General features: G+C 38.6%; 1 protein-coding gene across 1 annotated transcript in view; it reads right to left on the bottom strand.

The window, feature by feature from the left end:
• The window catches only part of C4H8orf34 (chromosome 4 C8orf34 homolog), a 361,598-nt gene that overhangs the window by 287,166 nt on the left and 56,716 nt on the right, over positions 1 to 17,716 (bottom strand). Inside the window, 1 exon segment of the mRNA XM_021090806.1 lies at positions 3,893 to 4,040. Coding sequence (XP_020946465.1) covers positions 3,893 to 4,040 — 148 coding nt within the window.

Raw genomic sequence — 17,716 nt, forward strand, 5'->3', positions numbered from 1 at the left:
CTTTCATCTATGTGACATTCCTTAGTTTCCTTCTGTCTTCTTGTTTAAACATTTTCAAATCATCCTAGCTCTATGGATGACTCATAAATCTTTCTCTGGATACCCACTTATAAATATCAAATAGACCTCATGAAATATTACAGGGATTCCTCAAATCTTCATGTTAAGTTTGTACTTAATGAGCTGTTATTCAATTTTTCTATTTCCAATATACCATTAATACCAAAAGAGGCACAAATATTCTAAAACACTAGGAACAGAAACACTGGTCTACATTCTGCCAGAACCCAGGAATCTCCATAGACAGAATTTCCATAGGTAGAATTAAGACAAAAGACAGGCATATCAGAAAGAGACTGAAAATTTTCTAGACATCCACAATGCCTTCCCCTACCTCAGATTTGTCTCCTTATGTTTCTGACAATCAGAATTTGTCTTTTCTACATCCAACCTAGGAATATAATTTATTCTACTGCAACACAGGTAAAGGGATAAAGAATCATGGTCATAAAACACAGCATGTTATGATACAAAGAAAAACTAAAATGAGCCAGAGAAGAATGATACATTGGATATTGTGGCTTCTTTTTTTAATTCTCCACTACTGGCAAGAAAAAAAAAAACAACATTATTTCAAATAATCTAGCAATGATATTGCTCTTATCTAGATGACTGAAAAGAGATAAGAAACAGAATGATATTCATCAGTTAGCAGAGACCTACAGAATTTGACTCATACTGGAAATTTAGTGGCAGCCATGATTTCACCTGTCTCTCTAATAAAAGTTTTGAAAACTAACTAAATGGTTTCAAGCTATAAGGTAAGGGAATAAAAACTAAGAGTTTATTTACACTACTGACAAACCTAAAACTAGACAGAACGCTCCTCATTTAAATTCGAATAAACCGAAAATAAATATCATTTTAAAGAAAAGAATTCAACATAAAAAAAAAACCAAGAATACAGCATTCAAGAGATGAAGGAAATTAATAGTTTGGGGAATGACTTACTATGAAAAAAACCTTTAAATTTTAGAATCTGGCTATTTTGTCTTCTCAGTAAAAAAGCAGACTCTATGAAACAAAAGAAATGAGAAAAGAGATAGGCTAACCCACCTATAATAACATAACTGCTAAGAGAAATTACAGAAAATAAGGAAATACAGGAAGCTAAAATGCAGTATATACAATGACTTGAATGAAACCTTGGTGACCTCTTAATCCTTAAACACTCCATACACTGAGCCTCCTACTTCACTATCTTCAACTCTAAGGAGCTTCACTTCCCTGAACTTCAGACAACCCCAAACTTAGACCACTCACAGGACCTTATCATCTGGAATCACTCCACTTCAAAAGTCTTAATCCCAAATATCAGTTTCCCTGTCCTTCTCAATCTTTCTTATTTTCCCTGCACCTCCCCTTACACTGGCCTCTTAAAGGTCTTTCTTTAGCTGTCTGATTTGCTTCTTATTTCTAAACTGTTTCCTTTCTCCCTGTGGCTCTCACACAGCACCATGTGCTTTGATCACCTGCACAACTTACCCACAAATATCCTCCACTCCTTTTGCAAAACTGTTCTGCACCTTCCATCCTCCCTGTGGTACAACCATAGTTCTCATCAGTCTCTCAAAGTGCTTCTCAGCACCTCTCCCGGTACTCCTGGGCACTGTGGGGGGAAATCACAATCTTGCCCATGGTTTTCAGGATTAATTCATGACCTGAACTTCAGATAAGCCCCTGAACTGCTTCAGTCTTTATTTTCCTTTGCCAACTCTTTTTTTCTTCCCCTTGGTTACTTTTCACAATTAGTATCACTCACTTCAATCTCCACTATTCAATCCCCAAACCTCTTCTTCTCTGCAAACAACCTCACTTCTTAATAAACAGGCAAGATTTAAGGCAAAAGGTATTTCACACTCCCCTTCTCCCAGCCCATCATCTACTCTAAATTTGATCACAACCTCTTCCATTCTTCCTCTCTCATGGTTTTAATGCATAAGAACCTCAACACCACAACTTCGACTCCTGCCTTAACCCATTCCCAGAGTTTCAGGCTCACATCCAATAGCCTGCTGGAATGATCTACTTAGATGCCCCAAAGGAAATTCAAATTCATCCAAAGGAACTGGTGTTTGTAAATTGAGTCCTTTGTTCCCATCTTGCTCCATTAAGCAAATACTTAGGCCATTGCCCAAATCAGTAAACTGGGAATTATAATGTCTCTCTCCAAGCAATGAGCCATTCAGTATCAGTCAGAATTCTAAAATGATCCCCCTGACCTCTGTCCCTTGATGTTATGCCCTAGATAATCCCCTCCCCTTGAGTGTAGACAGGACCTTTGACTTGCTTCAAACCAACAGAATATGGCAAAGGTGATAGGGTGTGAATGCCAGGATTATGTTATATTACATGAGATTCCATCTTAGTAAACCTGAATATGAGAAATTCCCTTACTTGTCAAAGAAGTGAGCTGCCATATGCAGGAGTGACGTGGCAAAGAACAATGGAGTGTACCTATTTGCTGGCCCTGGCTGTGATCCAGAAAGAAAACAGGGACCTCAGTCATACGGTTGCAAGGAAATTGATTCTGACAAAAATCTGAATGAGTCTGGAAGCAGATTCTTTCTTAGTCTAGCCTCCAGATGAGAATGCAACCCAGCTAACACTCTGATTTGCAGCTTTGTGAGATTAAACAGAAGAGCTAGTTAAATCTTGCAGACTTCTGACCTGTGGAAACTGTGAGATTTTAAATATGTGCTGATTAAAGCCACGGTCTCATCAGATACAATAATTTATAAATGTGGGTTCATATAAACTTCAATGGGCTCACAGAGGTTTATCTGGTCCACCTGTACAAGAAGGGTAGCTTTTTTGCACCTACAAACCAGAGTCTATGCCTAATACCCACCCTACTAAGAATATAACCCTCAGAAAATGAGGCCAATACAAACAAGCATTCCCTTTTGTGTGTGCCCAAAGCTCATACACCAGCATCCTGTACGCTGCAGAGAACTTGTGTACAGATAACTAACACCAGAGTTGTCTACATTCTTCCCGGGATCCCTATCCCTACCCACTTTTGGCACCAATGTGAAAATACTGCCACAGAAGACCAAAATCCTTTCATAGATCCCATAAGAGCATGAAGAGAAAGATGGCATCATCCCTGGGAAGCATCTGGAATCCTATCAGTCAGATCACCAAGGGAGTTGGGCAAGGAATTCTCTATTTGAGCAGTAGGCTTGGAGGGATTTGGGTTTCGAAGTAAACACCAAACTAACAGACCAGTATAACTAAAAAAGGCTATCCGGGAGCACATTTCATAAATATAGACCCATATCAAGTGTACTCAATATCTCACCAGTGCTTATTGATGAGGTAAGGCTACTGCGGACTTGGTAAGGCTGGTTCCCCAATATTTGGAGTAAATAAAGCTTCGTCAGGTTGAACTTACTACATAAGATAAAATTAGAGCTGAGGGCAATAGAGAATCACCACCTCTTCGGGCTTTAAAAAAAGGTAACTATAGAAATTTACTGTTTACCTTTCTACACAGATGAGCTATGAGCTATAAGTAATTCAAATTCTTCATAAAAAGGTAAGAAATGAGTTAAGTTCAAAATAATTAGTGTGAGTTCACATGAAAGCTTTTCGTGCAAATATGAATCTTATTTCTATTCAAATTGAATACACAGATTCTCATGTTTTAAAGCATACATAAATATTCAAATTCAAGAATATTTTTGACAGATTTTAGCATATGTGTGAAGACCCTGATGAATACATGAAATCCAAGGTAACCATCTAGATTTACTTATAAAGAGAAAGACTTCTGCGAATTTTATATAAATGTATCAACATTCACTGTAAAATATATTTGTTCATTTACCTAATGTTTCACTTTCTGCCCAGAGAGCTGCAGATCCAGATAAAGTTCTCTGAAGCTGTCCACGGCTTCCTTGTTTAGACTGAAGATGGTCAATGAGAAATGGGATCGGCTGGTCAGGTGTCTCAGTTATTAACTTGGTCATTAATTCCTGAAGGCAGAGTAGTAGATGTATTATTTACATCTAATAATAACAGCAAATACACAACATATGTCTTACTTACTCTTGCCAGGAACTGCTCCAACTGCTTTACACAAAGCAACTAATTTAATCCTCATAACAATCTTTTCAGGCAGATATAAGTTATTGTCCTCATTTTGAGGAAGCTAAAGTGCAAAGAAGTAAACAGTGTTACACAGCTAATACATGGCAAAGCCAAGACATATTTATTTTCATTATGATATCTGTCCAAAAACATATTAGAAATTTAATCTAAATTCTTTTGAAAATTTATAGTCTAAAACTATTCAATTCCAGATTGCTATTTTGAGAGGTACCACTATACACTAAATTTTCAATAAACCTCACCATATGCCTTATATACTGTCATTTTTCTTGCTTTATTGTATATAAATATCCACAAATGAAGAAAATGTTGGAATGAAAGAAACAAGTAACAAGTCACAGCTTGACAGAAACCAAAAAATATCTTAAACTGTTCTCCAACAGAAATTCCTTTTTCCAAAAGTCCTAATAGGTATTTGTTCTTTTTTGTTCCTTTCTTTCTTTTTTAATGAGTTAAGAAATGGAGAGTTCCATTTTTGGACAGATCTAACAATGCCTTAAACTGGGGAAAAATCTGCCTAAGGGCAATATCTACACATTGTTCTTGCCAGTCAGGAACAGTGCGAGCAAGCTCCAATTTGTGGTCAGTTAAAATCCCCAAACTGTTTGTTCTCTTTTGAACAGCTGCCAAGTCACACGAATATCATTTTATGCTGTGTAACTGGGCTTGTGAACTTACATGCACCACTCTACATTCATATTAATCACACTTCATCTTGCTGCATTTAGCTCAGAATTCCAGTCTGTCAATTGTCATTGTAAGTTCAGGTTCTGTGAGAGGCAGTGATTCTAATGATATACTGGATTTTGGTACTAGGAATGTTAATTGAAGAGATGCTGGAAATTCCCCATCCCACTTTTTTTTTTGGTGGCCTACTTCCTCTGTCTTGAATGCTCTTTTTTGGGATGTCCAGATGGCTGGCTTATCATCCAGTCTTTAATGATACCTTCTTAAAAAGGCTTACCCTAACCAATCTCCCTAAGTTTTTATCATTTCATTATTTTATTTTCTTCACTTCATTTAGCACTCTCCAGAATGATCTTATTTAATATTTGCTCATCAGTTTGTACCTATCTCTCCTTCTCCCCTACTACAGGAGAACAAAGGCTGGCCTGGTTTGATCTCTACTCTCTCCATAGAGCCTAGATTCTACCTGGTTCATGGCTGGTATTGAAGAGAAGAATGTATTTTTGGTTTACTCACCACAGGTAAACATTAGAAATTAAAATCCCTTCTTGTCCTAATAAACAACAAGTAAAGCACCATAGATTTCTTAGCCCAGCAAAATATACCCTTATGAATTCCAAGAAGAGAAACTGCTGTGATGTTTCAGAAATATTTGTTGACATTTACAATAATCTGGGAACACATGCATTTATCTGAGCAGAGGCTAAATGGATTTTGTAGATAACAATATTTCAGGTTTGCTCTCAGAAACACAGATAAAATAATTCAAGGCATCTCAAAAATGTGTATACTGAACATAAAGCTGGAACTAAAAAGAAGAAAGGACTTCTACCATAAACACACTGAAGCAAAATATCTATTAGACAAATGTAAAACATTTTATGTTCTAAAAAAACGGTATGCAAACAACTAGTTGGAGCACAGGTCTTCTTTACTTCTGTTAAAGTCTCAATCGTTATAGTTATGGCTTAAGAGATCATTCCCCTACATGGTAAAGCAATGCAGGATTCAATTAAAAACCAATTACAAATCAGTAGAACATCATTTAAAAACATTTTGGATTTTGCTTCTGTAGAAAAGATGCATGATATCCTATTTCAATTAACTGTACATTACATAAGCTATGAGAAAGTAGAAAAATAAACAGGAGGACTAACTAGATCCCTCTTGTCACAGAAGGCCTGGGGACTCCAAAAAAGTAAAATTAGGTCAGATAATAGGGCTTGAAAGTCACAGCAGTCTTTATCCTGAAACTTTTGAAGACCTCATGTACTTTTTTTTTTTTTTAATTTCAAGTTAGATGGAAAGTTGCTGAGTTTTTTTTTTTTCTTTTAAAATAAAGTGTCCTTATATTGTCTTTGAAAGATGGATCATACAATTACAATAGACCAAGTAATCACTGAGGCTTTTTAAAATATCAACTAGTAACCAGTTGTAGATAGACTTACATTCCATGAACGAATATATGAGCTTAAATACACAGGGCAAATATAATCATAAGCAAAACGAAAATAGCCAGTTTGCAACAGGGTATCTTGGTTGAGCAAGACTCTAGCGCTAGATTATTTATAAGAGGAATTATCCTGCCTCTCACTCATGTATACTCACTGGCATTGGGACTTCAATGACTGAGGATCTGAACTTGACAGAAACCCCTTTCCCAGACAGAAACATTAATCCTTATATTTGCAAAGATGTTATCGGCAATTTAAAAACGCTTGTTTACCCGAAGAGGACTGAGACCCATTGAGCTAAAACTGAGGTGCTGATAGACGACAGCTGTAATGTCAGATGGGAGAGAGAAACCCGACTGCATAAAGTTTCACAGGGGCCGTTCACCCTAAGGAAAGGAGTATTCTAGAACAGCAGGCCAGTGTCAGGGTCCGAGGCCCCACACCATTAAAAAAAAGAAGAAAAAGAGGCTCTCATTTACTATTCTTATTATGACTGTTAGCGCTAACCCACAGAGCGACGCTGCGCCGGCTTCCGCTATGGGACCACCTGCCGGCGCGCTGAGCTTCGGTGAAGGGACGTTCCGGTTGGGACGCCGGGAGGCGCCACAACAACGCGCTAGGTCCGCGACGCTGGCTCTGGACGACGGCTCCCCCGCGCAGGCGCAGGCTCGGCGCAGGCTCGGCGCAGGCTCGGCGCAGGCTCGGCGCAGGCTCGGCGCAGGCTCGGCGCAGGCTCGGCGCAGGCTCGGCGCAGGCTCGGCGCAGGCTCGGCGCAGGCTCGGCGCAGGCTCGGCGCAGGCTCGGCGCAGGCTCGGCGCAGGCTCGGCGCAGGCTCGGCGCAGGCTCGGCGCAGGCTCGGACTCCCGCGCAGTGGCGCGGCCCGGGGCCCCGCTGCTGGCGCCTGGGCGTCCACGGTACTCCGCCTATTGGGCCCAAGCCCTAGTGGTGCCCGGTCACCTGGGAGCATGCTCCCTAACAAGGGTCCCTGGCCTACCCTGGGATACAGGCTCCCTCGCAGCTGTCCCGAAAGAGATACAGCGACGTGGCTCTTTGGTCCCCGCCTCCAGCCTGTTCTGGGAAGCCGTGATCGCCATAACCCTGGATACCGCCCCGCAGAGCTCCGGAAGCTGGCAAGAGTATACCAGAGTATCTATGTATCTACCGAGTCGTGTCTGTTGCCAGAAAGCCCACCCTTCCTGCTTGCTCCCCTTACCAGAGACGTAAGCCTTAGGCCCAATGAAGACGCTGGTGCCACGCTATAGAGATGCACCCCAGCTCAGAACCAGGCCCTAGTTCCCACCTGACAGCTGGATCACGAGAGCCCTCCCCAGAGGTTGCCCTGAACTTCATCACTTTAATGTTCAATACTTCATCCTGTAAATGCAAATAATAATAGTACCTACATGATAGGGTTGTCAGGAGGATTAAATAAGATGATGATTACAAAGCATCCATAAAGTGCTGGGGATACAGATAGCCTATTGTGATGGGCTGCCTAACATTTACTTCTAAGGCTGGGAACTGTTTCCCAGAATCTTCTCTATATGATCTAGTTTCCCAAGGTGGAGAATCTGTGGGAAGACTTGGAAAGTAAGAAAAGCTAAAGAAATTACTCTCTGGAGTGGACTGCAAGCAGAGGTGAGGGCAGATCAGATATTCACACCAGCTTCTCAGCAAATCTATGGAAACCTCCCTGCAGACGGGGATAGCTCTGGGAACTGTACAAAAGTAGTGGATGATGGCAGCAGCTTCCAGGCAAGGAATTGAGAACCCCACCTGCTTTTGATATCCAGGTGGAGCTTTTCAGAGTAGGCTCCTCCCATCTTTGGTGACAGCTAACCTGACCTTCAGCAGCATCTCCCTGGCCTCTGTACCCCAACTTTCTAACTCTCCATCATGCAAACTCCTCTGTATTAAGCTCTATATAACCCAGATACGGAGTGACTTCTGTTTTCCTGACCAAACCCCCCCTTAATGATCTACCCAAAAGTGGTGTTAGCTAATATTTTCAAGTTTACTATTACTTTAATGTACTTATATATATATATGTATTATTATTACATATTTATACTATTATTATTACTAATATGTATATTATTACTACTACTATTAACATTTTTGTCATATTTTTATAGCATATGTTTCTGGTAGAATATGCACATTGCATCTTTTTATTAGCTTTACTTTTTCCGATTGTAAAACTAATATCTGATCTCTTAATACAGTTTATTATTCTGCAGTCTTTAACTGCATGAATATACTAAACATTGAGATAGCCCCTGCATTGATATCTGTTTCCTTTTTTTTAATTATAATTTTATTACTGGTATCAATTCAAATATATTTATTTTAAAAATATAAATATATAGGAAGAAAACATTCTTTTTAAAATTTTTGAAAAATATCTAGAGAACATAAGTAATTAGTGAGTACCAATTTGTATTATACATCATGTAAAGGCTCCTGGAAGTTGTGACTCTTATAACCTTGGTACTGTATAGAACACTGCCATAGGTAATGAGCTGAAAAATGAATGCTAACTAAATAGCAATGATGACTGTCTCAAAATACATTTTAATTTTATTTATTTATTTACTTATTTATTTTGATTTTTAGGGCCACACCTGTGGCATTTGGAGGTTCCCAGGCTAGGGATCAGATCAGAGCTACAGCTCCTGACCTGTGCCACAGCCACAACAATGCCAGATCCAAGCTGTGTCTGCGACCTACACCACAAGGCTAACAGCAACACTGGATCCCCAATCCACTAAGCAAGGCCAGGGATTGAACCCACATCCTCATGGATACTAGTCAGATTCGTTTGTGCTGCGCCACAATGGGAACTCCCACATTTTAATTTTAATGTCCACTATATAAAACAAAAACCATGAGTGAGCTGGTAGCTTGTCACAGTCATTACATAATAAACGAATCCTTAAGGGAATGAGTGCTTATGTAAGAGTAGAAATTATTTTATTAATAGATTCATTGTGTCTGATGAAAGCTATAGAATCCCTTGGTTAAAAAACAAACCCAGGAGTTCCCATCATGGCTCAGTGGTTAACCAATCCAACTAGGAACCATGAGGTTGAGGGTTTGATTCCTGGCTTTGCTCAGTAGTTTAAGGATCCTGCGCTGCTGTGGCGTAGGCGTAGGCGGGCAGCTACAGCTCCGATTGGACCCCTAGCCCGGGAATCTCCATGTGCCATGGATGCAGCCTTAGAAAAGACAAAAGACAAAAAAAAAAAAAAAAAAAGCACATGTATACAAACATCAAATTTTCCATAATATTCCTCAGTATTTATCATCCATGGGCTAACCCCCTGAGGTTTTACTGGCTCCAAGTTAAGAATCCTTGCTCTGGGTTCCACAGCATAGAGATAGAGTGGCATTCTGCCCCAAAATTACTTAACTTACTTGGGAGTAAGTTAATTCTTACTTCATTTCCCGAGAGATAAATACTAGCCTCAGTATAAAGTTATCAGGAAATAAAACCATTTACAAAATCTCAGGACTTTATCCTTATATAGTCTTTTTGTTAAATCAATAACATACAGCATGTTACACTGTAGCAATAATGGAGGTGGTGTCAACCCAATACAATTTTTATTCAATACCCATAATTATCTGAAATATTAATTGGCACGTGGCACATTACCATCTGTAGAATATTTAGTTCAAACTGGCATTAAGATGTGATGACTGAATTAATTCATTCCAAATCTGCATATGTTTCAATTTTCTGTTTTTAATTAGGTCTTATTAAAAATTTGCATGAGATCACAACCTTCCAAACACTCACCCTTTCCTCCACCAACTGTTTTTCATAAGTAGGCAGTTGATGGGCATTGAATTGCAAACAAATAAAAGAGAGACTATCCACTTGAAAATCAGTTGTCTCCAAAATAACTTATTTTCTGAAACAGGCTTATTTTAAATTGATGTCAGCATTCCCAGTTGATAATCCCACTTGGTTTCCACCCCCACTAGAACCTTGCCTTTTCTTTCATTCCATTTTTCTAAATAGAACTGGAATAGAGAAAAAATTCTTTTCTGCTCCATTACACCTCTAAGCTCTGAGTTTTGGCTTTGGCAATAAATGAGTTCCGATGCAGCATCTAGCTTTCCATGCACAAATGGGAAGGAGACAGACATCTGTTTGGTATTTTACTGGCAGTCTCTTCCATTCACAGAACTCGGACTGTCCTCTGGTTGTTCAAACTTCCTCCATTGCCCTGCAACCATGCCCAAGTCATCCCTAAACCCACTACTGTCATTCTCAGTCAGAACTGAGACTTCATTGGAAGGCTGAGCTCAAAGGGAAAGGAAGCAACATGAACAGCAATGATTAAAAGCATCAGTTATTTATGAATTGGATAAGAACGAGGGTCAAGTATTTTACATAGATTTAATCATTCACTGCACAGTAAAGGACTGCATATAAGATGCAGAACCAAACTAGAATACATGCACTTTTACAAAGGTGTTGTTGTTGGACCTGCCTCTCACCAGGCCGCCAATGCAAACAATTCCAAACACAGCCTCACAGGCCTAGGGAATAAGAAATCTGCACCCTTGTTTTGAAAGGCTCTTTGGCCCTTCTTAAATATAATTTAATATAAAATTAGGTTTATGATACTCATTTGTAATACACAATAAAAAACAACTAATTCACCTTGTATATTACAGAATATAATCCAGGTAGGGAAAGAAAAAAAGTAGAGTAGTTTTGTAGTGAAGATTAAGAATAATGAAAATACCACAATTAAAAAATAATCATTCTAAATTCTAGAGCTGAATTTTATTTCTTTTTTTTTTTCCTTTTTTTTTTTTTGTCTTTTTAGGACCGCACCCTCCACATATGAAGGTTCCTAGGCTAGGGGTCAAATTGGAGCTGTAGCTGCTGGCCTACACCACAGCTCACGGCAACACCAGATCCTCAACCCACTTAGCTAGGCCAGTGATTAAACCTGCAAACTTATGGATGCTAGTCAGATTTGTTTCCACTGAGCTACGATGGGAATTCTAGAACTGAATTTTAGACACTAAATTCCCTCTGCTTTAATGGTATAGGCAAATAATAAATCTAACCAGCAGATGACAAATGATGGACTATTTGGTCTAATACCTATTAATAAAGTAATACTGAAGTGGATTTAGTATCCACTTTGAAACAGTTTTCATATAAAATATAAGCCTGTAGTTAAATTTCCATGCAAACATCAAAGTCTCCAATGAGAAATATTTGCATACCATATGAAAATACTCTTAGCTAAGGAATTTATATTGCTCAATATAACAGTCTATCAAAGCAACTATTTTGATGTTAGTGAGGACTTTCCACAGTCTTTTTTTATTTTCTTATCATAGTTGATTTACAATGTTCTGTCAATTTCAGCTGTACAACAAAGTGACCCAGTCATACGTGTGTGTGTGTGTGTGTGTGTGTGTGTGTGTGTATTCTTTTTTCACATTATCCTCCATCATTTTCCATCACCAGTGATTGGATATAGTTCCCTGTGCTATACAGCAGAATCTCATTGATTATCCATTCCAAACGCAATAGTCTCTGTCCACTAACCCCAAAATCCCAGTCCATCCCACTCCTTCCTCTTCTTCTCCCCATTGGCAACTACAGTCTGTTCTCCATGAGTTTGTTTCTGTTCTGTAGATAGGTTCATTTGTACCATATATTAGATTCCCGATATAAGTGATATCATATGGTATTTGTCTTTCTCTTTCTTACTTCATTTAGTATGAGAGTCAGGACTTTCCACAGTCTTACTTGAAAATATCTCTGTAGAAATTAACAGGCAATACTTCGCATAAATAGGCACCTCAAGACACAAAGAAATAATTAAATCAATCTGTAATGGAAGTGGTAGATGTATGGAGAAGTCACCATAAGAAGGTAGATGTCTCTCAGTTGAGTAAGAATTACTTTATTTTATAAGGAATGTTAACTAAAACAGGGTGTCCAGCATGACAGAATAATGAGGAAATTTCATAGTGTACACCCAACGCTTCCTTTTGGAAATGACAATCTAAGGAAATGATATATTTTTTCTATGGCAAGGGTAACTTCAAATTGGTTATGGATACACTGGACTCTCCTAGGTGAACACTACTAATTAGTAAGCCTTTACTCTAATTTCATCCTAAAAGACTCATAAATCAGGAGACCATATATGTATGGGCCTCTTTCTAGAACTATATTTTATCTCATTAATCTATTTGTCAGTCTTATACCATCACTGAATATCTTAATATATAATATATATATAATATATAATATATCTTAATATATAATAACTCTAATATCTTGTGCAGAAATTCATTATATCTTATTTCTATCACCTTTATAGTTAGTCTGCCAAGATTATGTTCAATTTTCTCTTATTATCTTTGGATTTACTCTACTTATTCCTCTGTTAGTTTGAAAGTTACATACGCTTTTAGGATTGTTTTAGTGGCTACCCAGAGATTATAAAATGAATGCTTGGGAGTTCCCTTGTGGCACAGTGGGCTAAGTATCCAGTGTTGTCACTGCAGCATCCCAGGTCACTGCTGTGGCATGGGTTTGCTCCCTGGCCCAGGAACTTCTGCATACTGCTAGTGCAACCAAAGGGAAAAAAAATTAATGTTTGACTTATCTACAGTATTAATTGGTATTTTCCCCTTATCTCAGATTTTGCAAGACTTTAGAATACTTTGATACCACTTATCACCCCTGGCTTATAATGCTATTGTTGTGTATTATAATTATATGTATGATACACAATATAATATATATGAAATACATAATATTTATTAAACCCCCACAATGTATTTTTAATTTATATTTTATACTGTTAGCATGCATTTATATGTATCCATATATTTACCATTGTTATTGGTCTTATTTCTTCATTCATCTCCAAACATCCATCTGGGATTATTCTCAGCAGCATAAGGAATACCTGTACTTTAGTGGTGACCCCAGCTGCTGCCATGACAATACCAAATCCTTAACTTGCTGTGCCACAAGGGAACTCCTCATTGTAGTTTTATTTGCATCTCTGTAATGGCTAAGGATGTTGAACATCTCCTTATATGTTTATTTGCCATCTACCTTCCTCTGTGAAATGTCTGTATATCTTTTGCCCATTTTATAATAGTGTATTATTCTTTTACTGTGCTGCTGGATTCAGTTTGCTAGTATTTTGTTGAGATTTTTGCATCTGTGCTCATTAGCTATTTTGGCCTCCAGTTTTCTTTTCTTATAGTGTCCTTATCTGGCTTTGATATGGTAATTCTGACCTTGTAAAATGAGTTGGGGAGTATTCCTTCTTCTTCAGTTTTTTGGAAGAGTTCGAGGAGGATTTGCATTAATTTTTCATTAAATATTTGGCAGAATTCACAACTGCCTTTTTTCATTTGTAATTTCTTTGAGCTTTCTTTTTTTTTTTCTTGGTTAGTCTAGCTAAAGATTTATCAGTTTTGTTTATATCTTTGAAAAACCAACTCTTAGTTTCATTGATTTTTTTTTCTACTGTCTTTCTAGTTTCTTTATTTCTGCTCTAATCTTTACTATTTCCTTCTGCTAACTTTGAGCTCAGTTTGTTCCTCTTTCTAATTCCTTGAGTTGTAAAGTTGTATTGTTTAAGACTTTTCTTCTTTCTTAATGTAGGCATTTATTATCCATTAACTTTCAGCCTATATGTGTGCTTAAAACCAAACTGTGTCTCTTGTAGGTGGCATATTGTTGGATCTGGGTGTCTTTTAATCCATTCAGGCACTCTGTCTTTTGATTGAAGCATTTAGTCCATCTAGGTTTTAAAGGAATTATTGATAGGTAAGGACCTATTATCACCATTTTGTTAACTGTTTTCTGACATTTCTTTTCTTTTCTTTTCTTTTTTTAGTCTTTTTAGGCCACACCTGCAGCATATGGAAGTTCCCAGGCTAGGGGTTAAACTGGAGTTGCAGCTGCTGGCCTACATCACAGCCATGGCAACGCCAGATCCGAGCCACATCTGCAACCTACCCCACAGCACATGGCAGCACCAGATCCTTAATCCATTGAGCAAGGCCAGGGGTCGAACCCACATCCTCATGGATACTAGTTGGGTTTGTTTCTGCTGAGCCATAATGGTAACTCCTGTTTTCTGACATTTCTTAAATTCCTTTGTACTTTTTTCATCTCTTGCTGTCTTCCTTTGTGTATAAACCATATATATATATGTGTTTTTTTTTTGGCTTTTTGTCTTTTCAGGGCCACACCCGCGGCATATGGAGGTTCCCAGGCTAGGGGTCTAATCAGAGCTGTAGCTGCCAGCCTACACCACAGCCACAGCAACACAGGATCTGAGCCATGTCTGCTACCTACACCACAGCTCACAGCAACGCCAGTTCCTTAACGCACTGACAGAGGCCAGGGATCAAACCCACCACCTCATGCATGGTTCCTAGTTGGATTCATTTCCACTGTAACACAACGGGAACTCCTGTGATGTATCTTTTTAGTGGTATGCTTTAATTCCTTTCAGTTACCTTTGTGGTTACCTGGAGGTTTTCATGAAACATCTTAGAGAAATAACAGTCTGTTTTAAGCTGATAACAACTTTCAATCACATATAAAAACTCTTCTCCTTTCCCCACATTTTATGCTATTAATATCATACTTTACGTCTCTTTATATGGATATTCATTAACAAATTATTATAGTTATAATTGTTTTAATATTATTGTTTTTAACCTTTAACTAGAAATAATAGTGATTTACACACCATCATTATTTTATTATTATATTCTGAATTTGACTATGAGTTTTATTCTTTTATATGTTTCCATGTTGTTACTTAGCATCCATTAATTTCAACTTGAGATATTCCCTTTAGCATTTCTTGTAAGGCTAGGCTAGTGGTGGTGAACTCCCTTAGATTTATTCTGTGGATATCTTTATATCTCATTTATTTCTGAAGGACAGTTTTGTCAGGTATAATATTCTTAGCTGGCAGGTTGGTTTGTTTTGGTTTTTTTTTTTTTGTCTTTTTAGGGCCACACCCATGGCATATGGAGGTTTCCTGGCTAGAGGTCAAATTGGAGCTACAGCTGCTGGCCTATGCCACAACCACAGCAACGTCAGATCCAAGCCACGTCTGAGACCTACACCACAGCTCACAGCAATGCCAGATCTTTAACCTACTGAGTTAGGCCAGGGATCGAACCTATGTCCTCATGGATACTAGTCAGATTCATTTCCCCTGAGCCACGACAGCAACTTCAGCTGGCAGCTTTTTTTTCTTTCAGCACTTTTCTGACTGCCAGGTTTCTGCAGAAACATGCTACTTTCAAAATTCTCTGTTTGTCTTTGACTTTACCCATTTTGATTACACTATATCCCAGGAAGATCTTCTTTGGAATGATCTTGCTTGGGGTCCTTTGAACTTCCTATACCTGGACATCTATGTTTATCCCAAGATTTATAGAATTTTCAGCTACTATTTCTTAAAAATAAGCTCTCTTCCCATTTTACTCTCTCTTCTCTTGAGATTTCCATCATGTGACTATTTATTCATTTTATGATATTTGATAATTCATGTAGACTTTCTTCTCTCTTTTTCATTCTTTTTTTTCTTTTAGTTCATCTAATGGCTAATTTTCAATTATCAGTTTCAAGTTCAGTGATTCTTTCTTCTGTATGATCAAGTCTGTTATGGAAATTCTCTATTCAGTTTTTCAGTTATATCATTGTATTCTTCAGCTACAGGATTACTGTCTGGTCCTTCTTCTATGGTTTCTTTTCTTTTTTAAAAAAAATTCTTGGTTGGTCATATATGATTTTCCTAATTTTGTTTAGTCATTTAATTGTTGTCTTATGTTTCTTTTTGTTTCTTTCAGATGCTTATTTTGAATTCTTTTTGAGAAAAACTGTATATCTCCATTTCTTTGGGGTTATTTACTGGCTATTAGTTTCCTTTAATTAGGTCATATTTGCCTGATTCTTCATGACCTGTGTAGCCTTGCATTGGTGTCTGTGCATTTGAAAGGGGCAAACACATCTTCCAGTCTTTACTGTGGTTTCAGCAGATAAAGACCTCCTGTTAGTTCCCTGACTGATGGGATTACCTCCAGAATAGCAGTTGTTCTGAATTGGAGCCAGTTACAAGGTTGTTGCTATGTCTGCAGTGGGGTCCATGGTTGGCAGGCTTGTAACCAGGGGCTCAGGCAGGTGTGGACTCTGTCTAGTCCCCGAGTGGACAGAACTGCTTCCAGTACCTTGTTCATTAAGGTGGCACTTCAGGTTCCTCAGCTGGGGCTTCAAACAGCAGGTCTATTACCAAGTTGTGGATGACTGTCTCCTGCCAGGTCCCTGGGAGAGCTTCAGGTTTTACAGCCACAGTTGTGGTCTGCAGGGTTGAGGCTCTGAAGGCACAGATGGGTGTGTTTCCAGACAGGACCCAAGAAAGGCTAGACTGTTCCTTGACTGAGGTTGGAGGGACTAGAGTTGAGAAGAAGGCCATTTCAGGATCTCCTGCGGCAAAGCTATTAGTATCTCCTGCCTGGTTTCTACATCAGCAGAACTGCTCATGACTATGGTTGGGACTATGGAAGGCCACATGTCCTTCCCAAAATCTAGAGTCTGACTGAGTTTAGTGGATTTATCTCCAGGGACTCTCAGACCATGGTAGAAAGGGGGCTGCAGCTGGTTCATATGCCACATCAGCATCAGGTCTGTATGCCTATTACCCAATGCATGAGAGGGCATGACTCTTCCTGGGTCCCTTGGTGTTTGCTGCTGGTAACAGGACCAAGGCCAAACAGGGTTATTCTGTTGCCAAATCCTCAGAGGTACATGGCTGTCGCTGGGTCTGTAGCTGGGACCGTGGTTGGACAGTCAACTGCCTGGATGCCAGGCTGCCTCCTCAGAATGGCTTTCCTTGTTCTTGAACTGCACCAGAGTTTCACAATCTCCAACCTGGATTCCAAAGATCCCAGAAAGATGCATTTGTCTATGGATGGATGTCAGATTATTGCTATTGGCAGGGGAAAACAAATGGAGGACATCTTAATCATCCATCTTGCTGACTTAACTGCTATAATTGATCATTAAATCATTTTTCTGACAGCTGCTTTAAAGTTTCTGTCTGATAGTTTCAACATCCAATTCTTCTCAATATTCACTTCAGTTAATTAGCCTTTTCTCATTCAAATTGTGGTTTTCCGGGTTCCTCACATGTCCTGCAATTTTTAAAATATATATCCTGAACATTCTATTTAATATGTTAGGAGACTCTTGATACTTTTTTACCAGTTGCCTTTGATGATTTGTTTTTAGGACTAATTGGAGGTCTAGAATGATGTCATCTTCCTCCTGAAAGTAGGAAGAAGTGTGAGGTACTTGTGAATAGAAATAA

Source organism: Sus scrofa, chromosome 4 (assembly GCF_000003025.6).
Source record: "Sus scrofa isolate TJ Tabasco breed Duroc chromosome 4, Sscrofa11.1, whole genome shotgun sequence".
Taxonomy (NCBI): Eukaryota; Metazoa; Chordata; class Mammalia; order Artiodactyla; family Suidae; genus Sus; species Sus scrofa.